Genomic DNA, 20,000 nt, shown 5'->3' on the forward strand with positions numbered 1-20,000 from the left:
TCCTGCAGCACAACATGGCCCTCATGTATTTGCTGTGAATATTACAACAGAGAGAGAAAGAGGACAGAAACACGCGCACGTCCCAAAATGGCCTTTAGCAGATGATGGAGCATCGCAGCTCAAAATGGATGACTGTGAACAAGAAGGCCACACGCTGCTTTCAACACTTATTCAACTACTGCACGTTTTGACTCTCAGGAAGAAACAGGTGCATTTAGTATTTATAACTATATGTTTGGATTATATGGATATAACCGTATTCTCTATTGTATCTGGAGTTCCGAGTCGAGTCTTGAGTCCCCAGTGTTTGAGTCCGACTCCCCAAAGAAGAGTCTTAGTCCAGTCCCCATGACCTGAGTCTGAGTCTGAGTTCTACTGAACATGAGCGTGCATCACCATGTACAGGTGGAACACACGTACCTGCTCTTGCACGAAATTGAATAATGTCACAGTATTAATACACCTATCAATATCTGATGCCAAATAGGGCCTATTCCGAAAAATCAATTAACAAGTCAGAGTCCGAATCTCCAACTTTCTAGACTTGATGCATGAATGCAAGTCGAGTCACGAGTCCTGAAGATGAGTCCAGGACTCGGACTCGGGTCTGACTGAACTTAACTACAACACTGCAGGAAAGGACATCCCTGATCATGGCTGATTGACTGCACTGCAGTTGATTGTCTTGTCCCGTGTAATTTAGTGTCCAGTGTCATGAAGGTTGGACAAAATGATATGTAGTTATTTGTCAGTGCGAATCCCGATGCAGTCTAGGCTACAATCTGGACTACATTTACAATATTGGATTTGTGCATATCGGAACTGTGCATGGTGCCAAACCAATAGACATTTACTTGTACTAAATGCATGCAAAGATGTAACCTGACAATAGCCACCCAATTAGTGTAGAAGACCCTCATTACACAGGCCAGCACGCCATGATGAAAGCTTCTGTCCTGCACGTGCTGTAAGTGATTTAGTTCATAACACATGATGACTTGCTACCAGATGGTGCTGTCCATCCAATCTGTTGAAAATGAGACGTTCATCATTAGTTCTTGGTGGCTTAATTGGTATATATGACATGTGGTAAAATATACACCAATTAACACCCTGCAATGGAAAGGCAATTTGTCCACGGGTTGTCTCCCTGCATTCCCCCCCAATGCATGCTGGGATGCGCTCTAGCCCCTCCTCTGACCCAGAAAATGATCACGCAAGTCGAGAAAATTCATGGATGAATGAATGTATACCCAATTAGCAGTAGCACACGCCTCCTAACCTTATACATGTACAGATGTGGTGATCGTCAAAGTTTTTCCTTTTCAACCTGTTCAAACTGAAAATACACATTTTCTTCCTCTTTCCGGCTGTGGGAAGTTTCAAGGAGCCATAACTACGGTGGCTGATCAACCCTGGAGGTTTGCATTATTACAGCAGTGCTCATTTTGCTTCTGTAGATGTTCAGCAAAGAAAGTGCGTCTGACTAGATAGTTTACAATGAATTCAGGATAAATGCATGGTGTCATTGTGTAATGGCTACCACACTGCACTACCATCGAATTTAATAGCTTGAAAAATATCCACCGCGTCAACTCTCACTCTGCTCTTCTCTCGCTCTCTCTCTCTCTCTCTCCCATATTTCCTCTCCTCTCTCTGTGTTCTATCCATCAGAAATGACATTGAAATACATTTTTTTTAAATAATATGACATAATGCAGGAGTGCATGATGGGGTTGGGAAGCCATCACGACAGCTACAATCAGGCTCTATTTTAAACCGGGGCGGCCAGGTAATGAGTACTTCCTGTGACTGCTCTTATCCACTGACGTCAATAAAGGTGTGTGTGTGTGTGCATGTGTGTGTGTGCATGTGTGTGTGTGTACGCGTGCATGTGTGTGTGTGTGCGTGTGTTTATCTACATGCATGTGTGCGTGTGTTCCTACCATCTGGAGCCTATTTGTGTGTTTGATGCGTTGTTGTGTGTTCTGTGCGACGGTGTGGATGTGTGTCTTGCTGATGGCCGTCCTTCAGTATATATCTGCCTGACAGCAGTGATGTGAGAGGAGTGGAGAGCTGCCATATTAGTGAGTATATCGATGAAAGAGAGACAGAGAGAGAGAGAGAGAGAGATGAGCAAGAATGGAGAGAAGAAGAAGGAAATAAACAGAGAGCGAGAAAGAGACAAAGAGACAATGTATGTGATTTATTTTCCTCGTAAACACGAGTTACATACACTGTCATGCCAATAAAGCACATTGCACTGAATTGAGAAGGAGAGAGAGAGAGAGAGAGAGATCACAAGCGACTTGGTTGATGGTGGCTGATTTGCAGACCAGTTGTGTGGGTGATGCGAGAGCGCTGATGATTGCATCTATATCAGCTACTTTGTAAATGATGTATTTTTGTTGCTCTGGTATTGACATTGATTTGAGCACAGGTGACGTCACCGTCGGAGCTGATGATGTTATCGATGGTGTACGTACGGGAATTTGAACGTCTAGAGTCCCTAGATTTTTGTGACGTCAAAATCGTGTCACAAGCCCAAAAAAGTTTGGGGACCCCTGTCATAAATAAACCCTCTGTGACGGATATGTGTATGACATGGCTGCATATGTTTTTGTTGTCTCTTACCCCCCTCTTTTTCTGTTCAGCCCGGTGTGTGTGTGTGGTGAGTGTTATGTGTGGTGTGTGTGTGACATGACGGTGTTGTGTGGTGTGTGTGTGACATGACGGTGTTGTGTGGTGGGGCTGACATTGATTGGAGCTGCCAGCAGGGACCTGCCCTGACACAGATTGCTTCCACCCTTCCATTTAAATTCACTATTTTACTCATCTTGCCCTCTCTCTCTCTTCTTGCCCCCCACCCCATGTTGCTGTGTCTCTCTCTCTCTCTCTCTCTCTCCCTCTCTCTCTCTCTCACACACACACACACACACACACACACACACACACACACACACACACACATACAAACTCTCTCCTCCCCTCTCATTGCTACATCTATCTTATCCTCCGCTTCCCACTCCTCCCCCATTCCCTTCTCTTTTTAGAGAGGGAGAGGCGGGCTCTCTCTCTCTCCCCCTATATCTCTCTCTCCTCTCTCTCTCTCTCTCTCTCTCTCTCTCTCCATCTTAATTCTGCTCATCTGGCATGTGCTCTTATCCAAGGTGACTTCTGCAGAGCAGTGGCTGTGCTGAGAGACAGAGGTGGCACCACACAGCACACCTGGCCCTGCCTTAAGAGTTTAGTGCACACTCCCGCTGAGATATCCGGGTACGTGAATGCAGCTATATACTGTGTAGGGCTCGGCAGCCACAATCAGCCAATCAGAGCAGCTTTTATTACAGTACAAAGGGTGCACAAGTCATTTAACTCGGGTGATTGGTGCTGACACTTTACAAGAGTCTCACTATAATGGATTGATGCGATCTATGTGCAGGGCAGAATATAAAAAACCTCATTTACTGCAGTCATACACAGAAAGATTGCTTGTCAGTTTCACAAAGTCGTATGTTATTTACTCAAAGAAGCAATGTTTCTACTCTTTTATGCAATCAATTGCTATTATTTGCGTGTCAATTTGTGTCAATTCCTGCATGCCTTTGGGATCATAATTAGTTAAGACTATTTGATCCAATAGCCAAGATAGCCTGATTTGTTGTTTGACATACTGTACCAGACTACACCAAATGCGTAAAAAGAGGTTTGTCTGAAGGCATTCATTTGTTTCTGACTCTGGGAAAGACTCACAGAACTATATCTCTTGAACCAAATCACACTCATAGGCTATTCTATGTGATCGCCTTTTGATAACTCATGTAATATTTGTTCACTTCCATTCACTCACACAGTCAGTCATCCAGGCATGCAGCCAGTTAGCTCCCTCCGCTGGCAGACACACGCACGCACACACACACACACACACACACACACACACACACACACACACACACACACACACACACACACAGACACACACACACACACACACACACACACACACACACACACACACACGCACAGAGAGAGAGAGAAGACGGGTGAAGACACATGCAGGGAGTGAATATAGATTGCAGAGTGTGCTTGTAAGTGTTGTAGGGGACTTGAGTTGAACTGGCTCAAACATGGAATCTGATTTCCTTTCAGATGCCTGTGAAATGTGATCTGGCCTCCACTGATACTAACTGTACCTGCTGCCTCAGTGGAGCAAACCCACTGATACTAACTGTACCTGCTTAACTGTACCTGCTGCCTCAGTGGAGCAAACCCAACTCCTTTTTGCTTTGCCTTTTGATCGATCTTATCTGGCTCAATGGAAGCAATTAGTTAGAAAAGTTTCAAGGACTGTATTTTTTTGTATTAACACATTCACTGCCAGCCGTTTTTTTTTTACTGTAGGTAGGTTCTGCCAGAGGTTTTTTTTGAGGATTCTGACTCATTTTACAAGAGCCGAGGATTCTTTTCTGCTTGGACTTTGCGAACACAAAGTTCACAAAAGTACTAATAGAATGTGTGCTTTCTCTGTCTAAAAGAGTTAGTTTGTAGAGTTAGTAGTTATGTAGATATTAGCCGTTGAGTACAGCATGGTTTCAGCGTCTGAAAATTTATTCTGAGATAAATGGCTTTTTGTGAAATTCGATAGAACAGTCACTTTAACCATTCATTTTTGGCATCAGTAAGACCGTCAGACATCTAAACAATAGTTTTGAACAGTAATTTCCTCCATAACAGCAGGAAACACCCCTCTCCTTCAAACTCCTCCCTCCGTGTGTCTTCTCCTCCTTCCTCCGTGGCTCTGCAGCTGGCGTGTCAGAAGCGCGTTGCTGCTGCTGCTGCTGCTTGCCTGCCTGCGGACGCTCCTTGTGCGAGTCTTGATGGGCCGGGGAATGCGTGGGCGATGGGCAGATGTTGATTCTGGCCTTTCTGCGGTGTTTCAAAGTGTGTTTCACTCATAATCTATTATGCAAATCGCTCTCCGCTCTCTGTGTGCTGCTGCTGGCGCGGCCGCTCTCGGGCAAGTCTGGATGACTGTAAAATCGCCAAGCAATTTCCTTGAGAATGGCTTCCTCCCGCCGCTGTTTTTTCTTTGCTTTCGCTCGTCTGGGGGGAGCACTGTCAACACTTAGTGGGTCGGTAAAATAGATTATACACATTCAATACCTCCAATAATTGTATAGGAGACGTAAAAGGGATTGATCAACGCCCCACCGTCAAAAAAAAAAAATCGATTTTTTTTTTTACGTGTTAACACGTCATTGGCAGTCAACAGCTGGATTCTGCTTGACGTGTTAACACGTCATTGGCAGTGAACGTGTTAATCCTGGATAACAAACAAACAAACAAACAAACAAACAGACAAACAAGTAAATGTATTTATAAAGTTCTTTAACAAACAAGTTGTAACCTAAACAAGGGTGACCTTATCCACACAGGATACAACGCCCGGCAATTTGCGGCAAACACCTGAATGGATTTCAACCCAGAAACAGACCTCATGTATCCTATATGCTGCTCACATGGGGGGAACAGATGTTGAGGTTTTAGCAGTGTCTCACACCTCCCTATGTTCATATTTTTATATATACTCTAGTCCTTAATGGGTTGAACAAACGTTGCATCCCTTTATAGCGTGAATACATTGAAAAGGCATTGTCACATTTAAGAGGGAATGGCTATCCGTTTGAAAACAAGACTATTTCTTCTAAAAAGTTGACTTTTTGGAGGCGCAACGTTTTCATATAAATGAGAGATGATTTGTGATGTGGTTTTAAGCCATCACTCTCTGTTGGCTTGTGATTAAAGCTCCACTAGATGTGTGAAGAAGAGCAGCTGAAAAATAGATGCAGACAGCATGTGTCACATCAGAGGAACAGAGCTATTTGGCATGACACATAATGATAATTACCCCAGACATATTGTAGTAATATAATGGTGTTTTATGCCACCTCTCTCTCTCTCTCTCTCACTCACACACACACACACACACACACACACACACCTACACACACACACACACACACACACACACACACACACACACACACACACAAACACACACACACACACACACACACACACACACAAACACACACACACACACACACACACACACACACACACACACACACACCTACCTACCTACACTTACACCCCCCATACACACACACACACACACACACACACACACACACACACACACACACACACACACACACACACACACACACACACACACACACACACACACACACACACACACACACACACACACACTTCTTTCTCTATTTTGTTTTAATTAACTTTGTTGTTGCAACAACTGCCTATATCTATCTATCTATCTATCTATCTATCTATACCTATGTATATCCTGTGTAGTCTTGTTGTTCGCTGTTGTTTCTATGTGTGGCCATCTGCCATTGGTCAGAACTTCAGAGGAAAGCAGGAAACAACAGACAGGGGAGACTTCTAATTGGTCCGTGGAGGATAAGTGCTCTTTCAAGGCAACAGTGTTTGGATGAGGAGAGTGGAAAAACAGCAGGTGCTGCTGTTGGCAGAGTCCTGGCTCTCAAATCAGAGCCCAAGGACTCCCGGAGGGCCTCTATAAGGGCTCCAGGGGATCCCCAGAAATAATGTCACATAATTTAGTTTAATTTAGTCATTATTTCATTCATCATAGCTTGGTACAGGCACGGTTGGGACATATTCTTTCAAAATCTAATCACACTCTCACTTTCCCGGGATCGGGCTATCTTATGTGATTAATTTCTTTTGTTGTTTTTGACCCATTCTGCTCTCTGTTGAGTCGTTAATGTAATTTTGTTTCTGTTGCCGCAACTCGCCAGCATTGATTTGTTCTCTTTTTCCCACAGCGCTGGCCAGCAGGGCTGCTGGGGTCAGAGGATGGGAAAGTCAGGACACTCACTCACTCACTCACTCACTCACTCATGGATGTTTAGTGAAGGGGGTGGGCCTAGGGAAGAGGGGGGCCATTAGCAAGAAGCTGGTAGGTAGTTGGGGTTTGAGGGGTGGACAGGGGGAGTGGTTAAGGGGATGTCAGTGGTGGGCCCAAGGAACAGGGGAGGGGCTAGGGAAAAGGGGCCATAGAGATAGGAAGGTCGTAGAGTTGGAATTCGAGGGGTGGATATGGGGACTGGCTAGGGGGGTGTGGGTGATGAGAGCAGCTTGAGTGTTGTGTACAAGACTGTTGCAGGAGACATTGGCATGCATATTAAATGTTCTATTCTCTTGAGAATAGAGGGATGCTATTTTCTACCTGTTGTTGGACGGAGTGTCAGGCTACTAACTAACGTCAAGGTGAAAAGTTGCATAATTGATAATTGAATAGCCGTGGAATGATTACACTTCTGGTGCCTAGCAAGTCTGCTATAGAGACAGTCCGCATGTCTGGGAATGCCCACAAAATGTTAAACGGCTAGCGCGCGAGTGGGGTAAAACTGCCCATATATCTCATGGGCTGACTCACCAAAAGACGGTGCTGCGGCTCTCAACTACAGGTTTGGGGGTTCTAGAGCAGAACACAAGACGTCTGCTCAGATGTGCGTTTACTGCGGTGGTTAAATCCCCGATCGTGTCTGCCTGGGCTGGGCTATCAGCTAAATTCTAACTTTGCTGAATGGATAGAACGGGGTTTTTTACCCCACCCTGACCACGCCCCCAGCCAGGCTGAGCCAGCTAACTAGCGTCTATTGTGGGCGTTCCTAGAGCATGTATGGGCGTTCCCAGACATGCAGACTGTCTCTATACGGCCCCTCTTCGCTAGCCCCGCCCCCTTCCCTCACCATGCCAACATCCCACCACCCACATCCCTCTATAGCCACTCCCCCTACCCACCCCTCGAAGACAGACGCACAATATGTCCCCACTAAAGATAAGTGACTTTGAAGCATTCAAGCTCGGAATACTCATCCCGTGCAGCTGCATCGAGTGCAAACGTTGCGTTCTCTGCACGCCCAACTTTGATAAAACATTAGGTTTAGGCATGGTGGTTGTTAGATAAGAAAACCCTAATCCTAATCTTAACCACCTCTTTTTTTACTCGCCACACCTTTTCAGGAAGAAGCAGTTGCGGCGGCGACCAATCAAATGAGTTCGGGGCGTGGTCATCCCGGCCCATATACTAGGGGAAAACGATAGTCCGGGAACGATACCAACACGGTGATATCAGGACGTGCTGCGTTTTCACAACATTGTAGCTAGCTGCACAACACCTCTGCATAGCTACAACGAGAGACGAGGCGCACCACAATCCATCACAATAGAGTCGAGCCATCAACAACGTTGCTACGATGTCAATAATCACGTCTGAATGACGAATGCAACCGTCGCCAAACACTCATTCTCTCTCAAACTCCTCCCCCCATGCCTCCCTTTCTCTCCCTCTTCTTCTTCTCTCTCTATACTGCAGTGGTTCTCAAATGGGTGGTCCGGGGGACCCCCAGGGGTCCTTGAGGGTTTTCCAGGGGGTCCCCAGCCAAAAGGGGGGTAATTTATTTTAGCTATAATTCCATTCATAAGGAACACAATTGGACTATTTTGGTCATGGGTTTTATACACTTTCTGTAATAGAACATCTAAAAGCATCAATCTTATTATCATATGTGGGACCGTGGGACAAAATCCTATCAAATTGGCGTCTGTGGTCTTAATTTTTGTCAGTTTAGGGATCCTTCATGTGAAGAATTTTGAGAACAACTGCTCTATAATAGCCACGTCCCTTCCACCAGCGCTCTCTCCGCACCATGGCTAAGACACATTACTGTGTGATCCGTCATGCGTAGCCTCTTGTCAAGTTCGGCGGCTAAAACCCGGGTAATCCCGCCATCGCCGAGGCTGTTAACGGGCTAATTACAGAATATATCGGCCGTCACTGCTCCCTATAATCCCCTCCGCTCACATTCACTTTGCCACCATTAAGGATCCCAGGGGATTAGTCTAACAATCACACCACCACCTCCTCCCTTTGATGCTCTCCGGGGATTAGTATTAAAATATACAGCGCGTGTCACAGAAACCATGGCACCGCTGTCAGGAGAGGGGGAATGGGATTGCCAAACCGAGGGGGAGTCGTACACTCTTAAAAGAGAAGGTTGTCATATGTAAATTATACAAAATTGTACGGAGCGGCAAAAAGTGGCACTTCGGTCACAATCAGCAGGGAGGGCGACAGAACTATTCTGCATTATAGTACTGCAGGAAGTTCTCCCATAATGCTATGCAGTTACTATGTGTCACTCATAACAAAACTCTGTTGCCTCTCAACCAAATACAAGCCATTCCTTATATATCTTGTAATGGCTAACTATACTTCCATAACTTAACACAATATAACACAATGTAGTACAAGTTCTACCACCCCTTACAGAAAAACCACATGAACTTCACGTGTGAAATTTAACATGTGACACATGTGATCGCAAAATGACATGTGATCACATGTGATTTTTGCACATGTGGACACATGTGAACCTCATATGTTTTTGCTGTAAGGGACAGCTGTGTTACCAAAAAAGGTTACTCAAATGTTTCAATCAAAGCAGCTTTATAAGCATCATCCAGAGCAGATAAACAATATATTGTACAATACATATACAAACAAACAGTGATGAACACAAGAAAAAAAACAATACAATGAAAATATGGTCAATTATAATACCCATAAAATATTTAAATCAACTCATTCTTTCAAGCGTAATTCTAGTTTTTCTATGATAATATACAGAACATTATAAAGGCATGCTGCCCTTTGAACAATTGGAGATATGACGCAGTACCTTCTGGCCTGGTGTTGCTCTCTGCAGTAACTGTGGAGAGAGCAGCCAAGTGAAATGTCACTATGATTCTCTTGGTCCTCCATTTTCTCGTTTTGGTCCAGAGCAATTAACTGTCTTCAGTCACATGTTCTATGGCTGCCATGTTGGTTTCATCTGTGGCTGTTTGTTAAGACAGGAGATTCGACACCTGAATATTTCACTGACATTCTACACGGCACGGTGGCTCAGTGGTTAACACTGTTGCCTCACAGCAAGAAGGTCCCGGGTTTGAACCCCGGTCCGTCCCAGGTCCTTTCTGTGTGGAGTTTGCATGTTCTCCCCGTGTCCGTGTGGGTTTTCTCCGGGTGCTCCGGTTTCCTCCCACCATCAAGAAAGACATGTATGTTAGGGTTAATACTCCTGTCAGTGCCCCTGACCAAGGTACTGGCAAAAGAACTGGAGTTGGTCCCCGGGCGCTCCACAGTGGCTGCCCACTGCTCCTAGTTCTAGGAAGGTTCCTAGTAGAGGATGGGTCAAATGCAGAGGATGAATTTCCCCAAGGGGATAAATAAAGGATAACTTAACTTAACATACAGTACAGTAGTGCCATTTGCATTCAGCACCTCTTACTGTAGCTTAGTGAGAGCAAATGGAGCCCACCAGATGCTTTTCAGTCTCTAAAGGCCCAATTATGCTCTACATTAAATACAGATACGGAGCTTTCTGTGTGTACGCTGCATTCATTTCCTGCATCATTCTGCAGGTTTTCTGAAAGCTTACGGATACGGATGAAATGGAGCAGTACCACACACACTCACATAATTGACTCTGCTGCCCACTAGTGGATGTTTTGCCTAACATGATACCAACGTGCAAAGACGCATGGAGGTATATGTGGGCAGTGCTGTTTACATTGTTTGATACATTGTTACAGTACATTGCATTTATTTTTGTATATATGGAGCATCATTGGACCATTAGGGTGCTTTCTCATCAGAGACCCAGGCCCGGTTCCGAGCACCTGAGTATTGATCCCAATGTCCAGTGAGTTTGTACCATACCTGGGCGCGGATCAACCAACCGCACCCAGTTCCTGAAAGGTTTGCGTCTAGTTTGAAAACAACTGCAGCAAAACATGGAATTCAACTGCATTAAATGAGGTTAATTGGCTGATTTGTAGAGGGCACGCAGCTCCACTCACAATGTAGACATTTGCAAGTGTTAAATCTTCAGAACTACCTGCAGAAGATACTTTTTCATACTACATTGTAGTTTTTGTCCTTGTTTCCCCCCTTAACTTCCTCAATAAGTTGGATGAACTTTTTTCAGAAGTTGATTTGTGACAACGTGGGACAGGGAGAGAGACAGTAGGTAAAAAAAAGGGACAGAGACATCACAGCTCTAACTGATAGCTGCTACTTTAAAGCACAGTTCCTCTCCCTCCCAGCAACACCTGTATCTCTGAGAACAACACAGATGAAGAGGAGGGGAAAAGACAGGGAAATGATAAACCAGCTATGTTTTATCATTTCACAGACGGAAGACTTTTATTTATTTCTCTCTCACACATCAAGGTGATTAGAGTTTTTTTCAATTTTCATTAGTTTTTATTTCATTTATTTATTTCTTTTTGTTATTAGTTTAGTCTTTGTTTGTAATATGGGGTGCAGTATTTGTCAGGGGCGACATTCAAAAAACGTCAGAAAAAGTTTTGTGTAATAAAAACTCTCAAAACAAAACATCATCCCATAAAAAAAAAGTATTTACTTATATGACAGATGAACATCCATCCACAAAAGACAACTATAAAAGATGTCAGTCATTGTGTTTGTCATTAAATCCACCCAAAATAGGCTTACAGGCAATGTACACCAGATGCGTTGTGGATCCGATCGACTCTCACCCATGATGGGCGATACATGCAGTACGGAAAAATTACGCACCTGTTCTATATTTGTCGGATTCCACAAGCGTCTGACAGATTACATGAGTGTGGGTCTGTTCGCAGCCGTGCGGTTAGGGTTAGCCTCATTTTTATTTTTTACTTCAGTTAATGAAAATGTCGTTTCTGTTATTTATAGCTTTCGTTAATGATATCTTCCCTCTCCAGCCATCTTTCTCTCTTCCTTATAGCCACCTGCAGAACTCTAACGCTTTCTTACCCCTTTCACCATGCCTGTGTCTGCTTCAGCGATGCTACTGTATCACGGTCGCGCCCATAATTGCCATGAAGAAGAACACCTTCTCATGTACGACGTCAGCGATGAGAAAAGCTGTAGGTGTAAACGTGAACTTCCTGATGACAGAGAGTGTTAATGATTAGTGCTTGTTTGACTGCTGCAGGGCCCAACGCTGAGCTCTCTGTCTCACCTGCTAACTGTTTCCCCCCGCCCCCTCATAGAATAAACTTACACCTCTCTGCTGTGTTAGCATTTACAGGCTCACTCACCCACGCACACACACACACACACACACACACACACACACACACAATTTCTAATTTCCATGCAAAATTTCACACATACTTAATACGTCTTTGTTCTCTTTTCTGACACATTAGTTCCTAATAATTATTCATGCAGATTCAATCACATTATGAACGTAGGCAGACATCAACCATCAGTACGACTCTTTCACTTTATATTACAAAACACAGCTAGCTTACAGAGTAAAAATATCTTTACTTATTTTTTTATTAGCTTCATTCAGCTCTCTAGAGCGTCCACACCGGCCAAGATCCCCTGCTCTCTCAGCTCTGCCTCTGATACATTTGATGATACATTTTTGGACAATAAAGTCTCTCCCCTCCTCTGAACTCATCCCCACCCCCCACCCACGCACCCCCCCACCCGCCTCTCTGGTGCTTAAAAAGAAGACATTTCTTGTTTTGGAGTGAAAGTGGAGGGCCAATTATGCGCTAGAAAGCAATTAAGTGCTTGTCCATACACGCACACAAGCACGCACACACACACGCACGCACACGCACACGCACACACAAGCATCCAAGCCTCCAGACAAGCTCCCTCTAAAGACCAGAAAAAAAGAAACTTTTCAGCTAAGAGTGTTTTGAGAGAGAGAGAGAGAGAGAGAGAGGGAGAGGGAGAGAGAGGGAGAGAGAGAGAGAGAGAGAGAGAGAGAGAGTTTTGATGAGAGAGGGGCGGAAAGCAGTGGCGAGCTAACCAGATATGGACGATCGAAATGATTGGAAACGCTGTTGGAGGGCTCATCAGAGGTAATAATAATAATAACCATCATCATCATCAAGCATGGGCGCACACACACACACACACACACACACACACACACACTCATCACCACCACCACAACGACAAACAACAATCCTTGCCAATGAACTACCACAATAGCCCACACAAACACAAAAGACAGATGACCCCCTTCTCCCATGACACATGATCCACATCTAATGAACACAATGGGAAGAAAAAGATGGCGAGAGGAAGGCAGTGTTAGTGAAATCTCCTGTGGCTAGACACTTTAATTCTGCAGGACACGACGTTTGCTCCCTGAAATTCCAGGGAATCGAAGTAGTCCCCCCACCTAAGCGAGGAGGAAACAGAGATCAATCATTATTGCAAAGAGAAGCCAGATGGATACACACATTACAAACCGAGAGCCCTAAAGGCCTTAATGAAGAACTCATTCTAAGTTGTTTTCTATAAAAATTATTCTTTATTATAACCTGCTTGTTTTCTCTTGATACAAATTTGTTCACAGACTTGCTTTTTCTCCACTACTATTATTATTGTTATGATCATTGTTATTTTTATTTGTTTAGTGTTTATGTTTTTTCTTTTTCTTTTTGTTGACTAGACTACTGTGATTGTTTGGTGATGTAGGCTATTTGGCTCTTGACTCATGGTAGATTTGCCTGTCTGTCATCAATTATTTCCTACTGTAGGTCTAGGATTGCACAACTTCTCTTTGCACACGGCCCTGACGGCCGCACCCTTGGGTGCACTACAGGTGCCTTGCATTCTCCCATTACTGCCCTGCGTAATGATTGGTGCCCTCCTTGATGTATGTGTGTATATATATTTCTGAAAGTGTCTCTTTTCTCATTGTTGACAAAGGCTTGACGCCGAAAATAATAATAATAACCATCATCATCATCAAGTATGGGCGCACACACACACACTCATCACCACCACCACAACGACAAACAACAACAATCCTTGCCAATGAACTACCACAATAGCCCACACAAACACAAAAGACAGATGACCCCCTTCTCCCATGACACATGATCCACATCTAATGAACACAATGGGAAGAAAAAGATGGCGAGAGGAAGGCAGTGTTAGTGAGAGAGAGAGAGGCAGCGAAAAAGAGATGGATGATGGGAGAGAAAGGGGGCGAGAGAGAGTGGTGTGTGTGTGTGTGTGGGGGGGGGGGGGTTGAGGCGACAGCCATGGCACAGTACAGAAAAAGAAAAAAAGAAGCAGATGACAAACGTGCTAAGAGGAGAAAGGTATTGCCACGGTCACGGCCACGGTGGATTGGTTCTAATGGCTGTCAATCAAAAGTGGGTGAAGCTTATATTGTAGTTAAGCAGACACCGAAGTCGATAGAGGACTTCCGGGTTGGAGCTCTCTCTCTCTCTGACCCCGATGTGACAGCCGAGTCAGCAGTTTATCATTATCTATGTTTGTGATGTCATTTATTTTCGAGTTATGTTCGCGTGTTTATGTCTAAAGCTGAACGAGAGAATGTTCACCGAGACGGAACGCTGGTGAACCAAGGAGCGCGAGCTGACGGGAGACAAGCAACTGCATCACCGATGCTATCCTTTCCAGCTAACGTCCATGTGGCGATGCTATCCTTTCCAGCTAACGTCCATGTGGCGATGCTATCCTTTCCAGCTAACGTCCATGTGACAATGCTATCCTTTCCAGCTAATGTCCATGTGACGATGCTATCCTTTCCAGCTAATGTCCATGTGACGATGCTATCCTTTCCAGCTAACATCCATGTGACGATGCTATCCTTTCCAGCTAATGTCCATGTGGCGATGCTATCCTTTCCAGCTAACGTCCATGTGGCGATGCGATCCTTTCCAGCTAACGTCCATGTGACGATGCTATCCTTCCAGCTAACGTCCATGTGACAATGCTATCCTTTCCAGCTAACGTCCATGTGACAATGCTATCCTTTCCAGCTAATGTCCATGTGACAATGCTATCCTTTCCAGCTAACATCCATGTGACAATGCTATCCTTTCCAGCTAACGTCCATGTGACGATGCTATCCTTTCCAGCTAACGTCCATGTGGCGATGCTATCCTTTCCAGCTAACGTCCATGTGGCGATGCTATCCTTTCCAGCTAACGTCCATGTGACGATGCTATCCTTTCCAGCTAACATCCATGCGACGATGCTATCCTTTCCAGCTAATGTCCATGTGACGATGCTATCCTTTCCAGCTAACGTCCATGTGGCGATGCTATCCTTTCCAGCTAATGTCCATGTGACGATGCTATCCTTTCCAGCTAACGTCCATGTGGCGATGCTATCCTTTCCAGCTAACGTCCATGTGACGATGCTATCCTTTCCAGCTAACATCCATGTGACGATGCTATCCTTTCCAGCTAACATCCATGTGACGATGCTATCCTTTCCAGCTAACATCCATGTGACGATGCTATCCTTTCCAGCTAACATCCATGTGACGATGCTATCCTTTCCAGGTAACGTCTATGTGACGATGCTATCCTTTCCAGGTAACGTCTATGTGACGATGCTATCCTTTCCAGCTAACGTCCATGTGACGATGCTATCCTTTCCAGGTAACGTCTATGTGGCGATGCTATCCTTTCCAGGTAACGTCTATGTGACGATGCTATCCTTTCCAGCTAATGTCCATGTGACGATGCTATCCTTTCCAGCTAACGTCCATGTGACGATGCTATCCTTTCCAGCTAACGTCCACGTGACGATGCTATCCTTTCCAGCTAATGTCCATGTGGCGATGCTATCCTTTCCAGCTAACGTCCATGTGACGATGCTATCCTTTCCAGCTAACGTCCATGTGACGATGCTATCCTTTCCAGCTAACGTCCATGTGGCGATGCTATCCTTTCCAGCTCCAGCTAACGTCCATGTGGCGATGCGATCCTTTCCAGCTAACGTCCATGTGACAATGCTATCCTTTCCAGCTAACGTCCATGTGACAATGCTATCCTTTCCAGCTAACATTTATGTGACGATGCTATCCTTTCCAGCTAACATCCATGTGACAATGCTATCCTTTCCAGCTAACATCTATGTGACGATGCTATCCTTTCCAGCTAACATCCATGTGACAATGCTATCCTTTCCAGCTAACATCCATGTGACGATGCTATCCTTTCCAGCTAACGTCCATGTGGCGATGCTATCCTTTCCAGCTAACATCCATGTGACAATGCTATCCTTTCCAGCTAACGTCCATGTGACAATGCTATCCTTTCCAGCTAACATCCATGTGACAATGCTATCCTTTCCAGCTAACATCCATGTGACGATGCTATCTTTTCTAGCTAACGTCCATGTGACAATGCTATCCTTTCCAGCTAACATCCATGTGACGATGCTATCCTTTCCACCTAACGTCCATGTGACGATGCTATCCTTTCCAGCTAACGTCCATGTGAGCTTCACCCCTCTTCTTTGGTCTGACAGTATTTTGTTGCTTCATGGCGACCATGCACGCCTGTTGGAAGCCTAGACGAATGAGTGCCTAATGATAATGTAAATAACGATGCCCAGAGCCGATGGTGCCGTGACAGTAGCCTATGCAAGTTTGACTGTTAACTTTGCGTTTATTCATGCTAGCATCATGTAAGCTTGCTACATAAGCTAGCCAGTGCTGGTGGAGTTCTACTCCCAGTCTATCTCTTGACCTGCTGCTGACGAGTAGCTTTACTGTAGCCTAAGTCTCTTTCAGTAAAGTCATGATAAATATTGCACTACGTGACATGAGACACAACTGGGGAGGATTTAGTAAATTGTCTTGAATGTAGCGTAATGTGACGTGTGCATCAGGTGGACCTGTACGTTGTGCATCAGGTAGACGACTGTACGTTGTGACGTGTGCATCAGGTAGACGACTGTATGTTGTGACGTGTGCATCAGGTGGACCTGTACGTTGTGCATCAGGTAGACGACTATACATTGTGACGTGTGCATCAGGTGGACCTGTACGTTGTGCATCAGGTAGACGACTATACATTGTGACGTGTGCATCAGGTGGACCTGTACGTTGTGCATCAGGTAGACGACTATACATTGTGACGTGTGCATCAGGTGGACCTGTACGTTGTGCATCAGGTAGACGACTATACATTGTGACGTGTGCATCAGGTGGACCTGTACGTTGTGCATCAGGTAGACGACTGTACAGTGTGCATCAGGTAGACGACTGTACGTTGTGACGTGTGCATCAGGTAGACCTGTGCGTTGGGTGAAGTTTAGTTGCCTTTGCAGTTTCTTTCCATGGCCTTTTACTGGATTGTACTTTTTATTCCTGGGTTGTTTTTCTTGGTTGGATGTTGCATATGTAGCAGTTGGCAGTGTGTGATGTGGTTAACGATGCATGCGGCACTTGGCATGGCATTGTGGTGAGGGGGACACGTCGTTTTTGGCATTTTGGCATTACGTAATGCTGACAGCATATGGCAATTTGGCAACAAAATACGAAGTAAAATAACATTGAGTGGGGCGCCGCGGTGACTCACCGAGTATAGAGCATGTGCAATAAGGCTCAGTTCTCCCCGCAGAGACCCGGGTTCGAATCACACCTGCGCTCATTTGCTGCATAACCCGCACCCCCCACCCACCCACCCACTCTCTCTCTCTCCCATACTTCCCTGTCTCTCCCACAATATAGCCTAAAACATGAACATGCCAAAAATATAATAATAATCATCATAATAATCATCATAATAGTAATAATAACAACATTGAGTTGGCAACCTTACGAGAAATAGTTAATAAAATGTGTGCATTGGTGACATTTATAGTTTTGCCCATGCAGGGCGCCTGACTTTTTCTTTTCTTTTATTTATTTAATTGGCACGCGCGCAGCACTGCGTTGAGTGTATATACAATAAAGAATCACTTGTGCTGCTAATGACTGTGGTGTGACAGTGTTTAGAGCCATTAGAGGGAATATGAGCCAGAGAAGAAGAGAGACATCTCATAATGCACCACCCACACACTCTCCACACTGTGAGAGGCGAGGAGGGAGAGAGAGCAGGAGAAGAGAGAGAAGGGAGAGAGGAGGGAGAGAGAGCAGGAGAGGAGAGAGAGCAAGGAGAGAGGAGGGAGAGAGAGCAGGGAGAGAGGATGGAGAGAGGAGGGAGAGCGAGCAGAGGGAGAGGGGAGAGAGGAGGGAGAGAGAGCAGGAGGGAGAGAGAGCGAGGGAGAGGAGGGAGAAAGAGCAGGAGGGGAGGAGAGGGCGTGAAATAGAGGATCAGAGAACGGGTAAAAAAAAAGTGGAGAGAAGTCAAAAAGATCAATTGGGAAAATGCGAAGGGAAAAGAGGTGAAGAGAGAGTGAGGGAAGGAAGGGAAGAAAGAGAGACAGATAGAGGAGAAAGAAATAGAGAAAGAAAGATAAATAGAAAGAAAGAAAGAAAGAAAGAAAGAAAGAGAGCGAGGCAGAGTGAGAGGATGGCAGTGGTGACTACAGGCTCTCTCTGTGTGTCTTCTATCTTTGATCTAAATGTACTTTGGCATTTCTCCTCTCCTCTCCTCAGATGCAATTAGACTCCTCGCTAGCCAAGCAGACGCAGATGAAATGGCTGCTTAATGACTTCCTCGGCAACCCGCCCCGGCAACGCAAACCTCCCATCTGGAGCCTCCTGTTCCCCTCCTCGCCCCCTCTCCTCCTCCTCCTCCTCCCTCCCTCCTCCTCCTCCTCCTCCCTCCTCCCTCCTCCTCCTCCTCCTCCTCCCTCCTCCCTCTTCCTCCTTCGTTCTCCTCCTTGTTTTTCCCTTTGGATTCCAGTTCTTGTCGTCTCCTCTCTTTTGAGCCGTTCTCTGCACCATGTCTCTCTTGTTAACATGTCGTTGTTTGAGCGAGCGAGCTGACTAAGCACGCACAGCCTTATTTTGCCAAAATAATAAATTCTGACTTGAGCAGGCTGCTTGGCTAAGAACATATTTGTATTCAAGAAAACAGAGCGGGGAAAGCCTGGCTGCTCTAGTGCTAAATGAGTTTTGTGAAACAAAAAAGGTGCTCACATTGGGATAAGTATAATAACATCCACGGCATCAGTGGATTCCCCCTTTTTGGACTTTGTTTTTTGCTGCTTTGATTTTTATTTAACCAGGCTATTTTTACTAAGAACATCATCTTTTTAATCCAGGCTATTTGTCTTATTTGAACAGACTAGATGACTAAATCATAATTAAACATCCTTAATAAAGGGACACTCCACCAAAAAACAATGCAGATTTATTTGCACATGATCTCACACATTCATTTAGTTTGACAGTTATTTGCGAGTTTATTTGAGTCAAGTTGTGGACCAGTGATTTCATACATGAATGAGTTGGCAATGCATGCTGCATGGCATTAGATATTTAAGCTGCATTTCCCCCCCCATTTTTAAATGAACTGCTGCCTCTGCAAAGAAAAAAGGAAGTTCATAACGCGACATATTTTGAAAGGTTATTCCCTGCCAGGTGATTGACAGTAAGCAGAGCGTAACATGATGCACATATCCTGCTCTGAAGACACTCGGGGACAATGAAATGACCATGAAGCAGAAGCTCTGAGATGAAGGCTTCCTATTTTGCGTGATGGATTATCTCGCTGGGGCAATTTTCAAGTCTGCGGGAGCTGTTTTTCATACTGTATAGAGTGAATGGCAGCAAATGGAGGGAACAAGCGCTGATATCTCCAGCTGGGCTGATGTGTGCAGAATAATCCAGAGGAGAGAGGAAAACCACAGGATCGGCATAAACATAAAGAAACTGTTTTTTCCCCCCAGATCTGAGTGAAAAGCTATCATTTCAATCGGGAGAGACACATTCTAGATTAACAATGATTTATTCAATAATTGACTCCATCATGTCAGCTTGATAATGACACCATGATCAGCAGGGGTAGTGCAGCCAGGAGTAGGATTGAATATCCCCCACCCGTGGAGTCTAGACCTGGTGGTGGTGAAGGTGAGGTCTTGGTCTTGCTGGAGAAGGCTTCTGAATCTGAAGACCTCAGAGAGG

At 45.0% G+C, this 20,000-nt stretch overlaps 1 protein-coding gene across 1 annotated transcript in view; it reads right to left on the reverse strand.

The window, feature by feature from the left end:
* LOC310770960 (eosinophil peroxidase-like) overlaps positions 1-20,000 on the reverse strand; it is a gene marked incomplete at its 5' end in the record, with an annotated part of 104,315 nt that overhangs the window by 44,661 nt on the left and 39,654 nt on the right. Inside the window, one exon of the mRNA XM_083663652.1 lies at positions 16,826-17,163. Coding sequence (XP_083519778.1) covers positions 16,826-17,163 — 338 coding nt within the window. The remainder of the gene's footprint in view (positions 1-16,825; positions 17,164-20,000) is intronic.

The sequence above is a fragment of the Poromitra crassiceps genome (genome assembly GCF_964638095.1).
Source record: "Poromitra crassiceps genome assembly, contig: HAP1_SCAFFOLD_278, whole genome shotgun sequence".
NCBI classification, from domain to species: Eukaryota; Metazoa; Chordata; class Actinopteri; order Beryciformes; family Melamphaidae; genus Poromitra; species Poromitra crassiceps.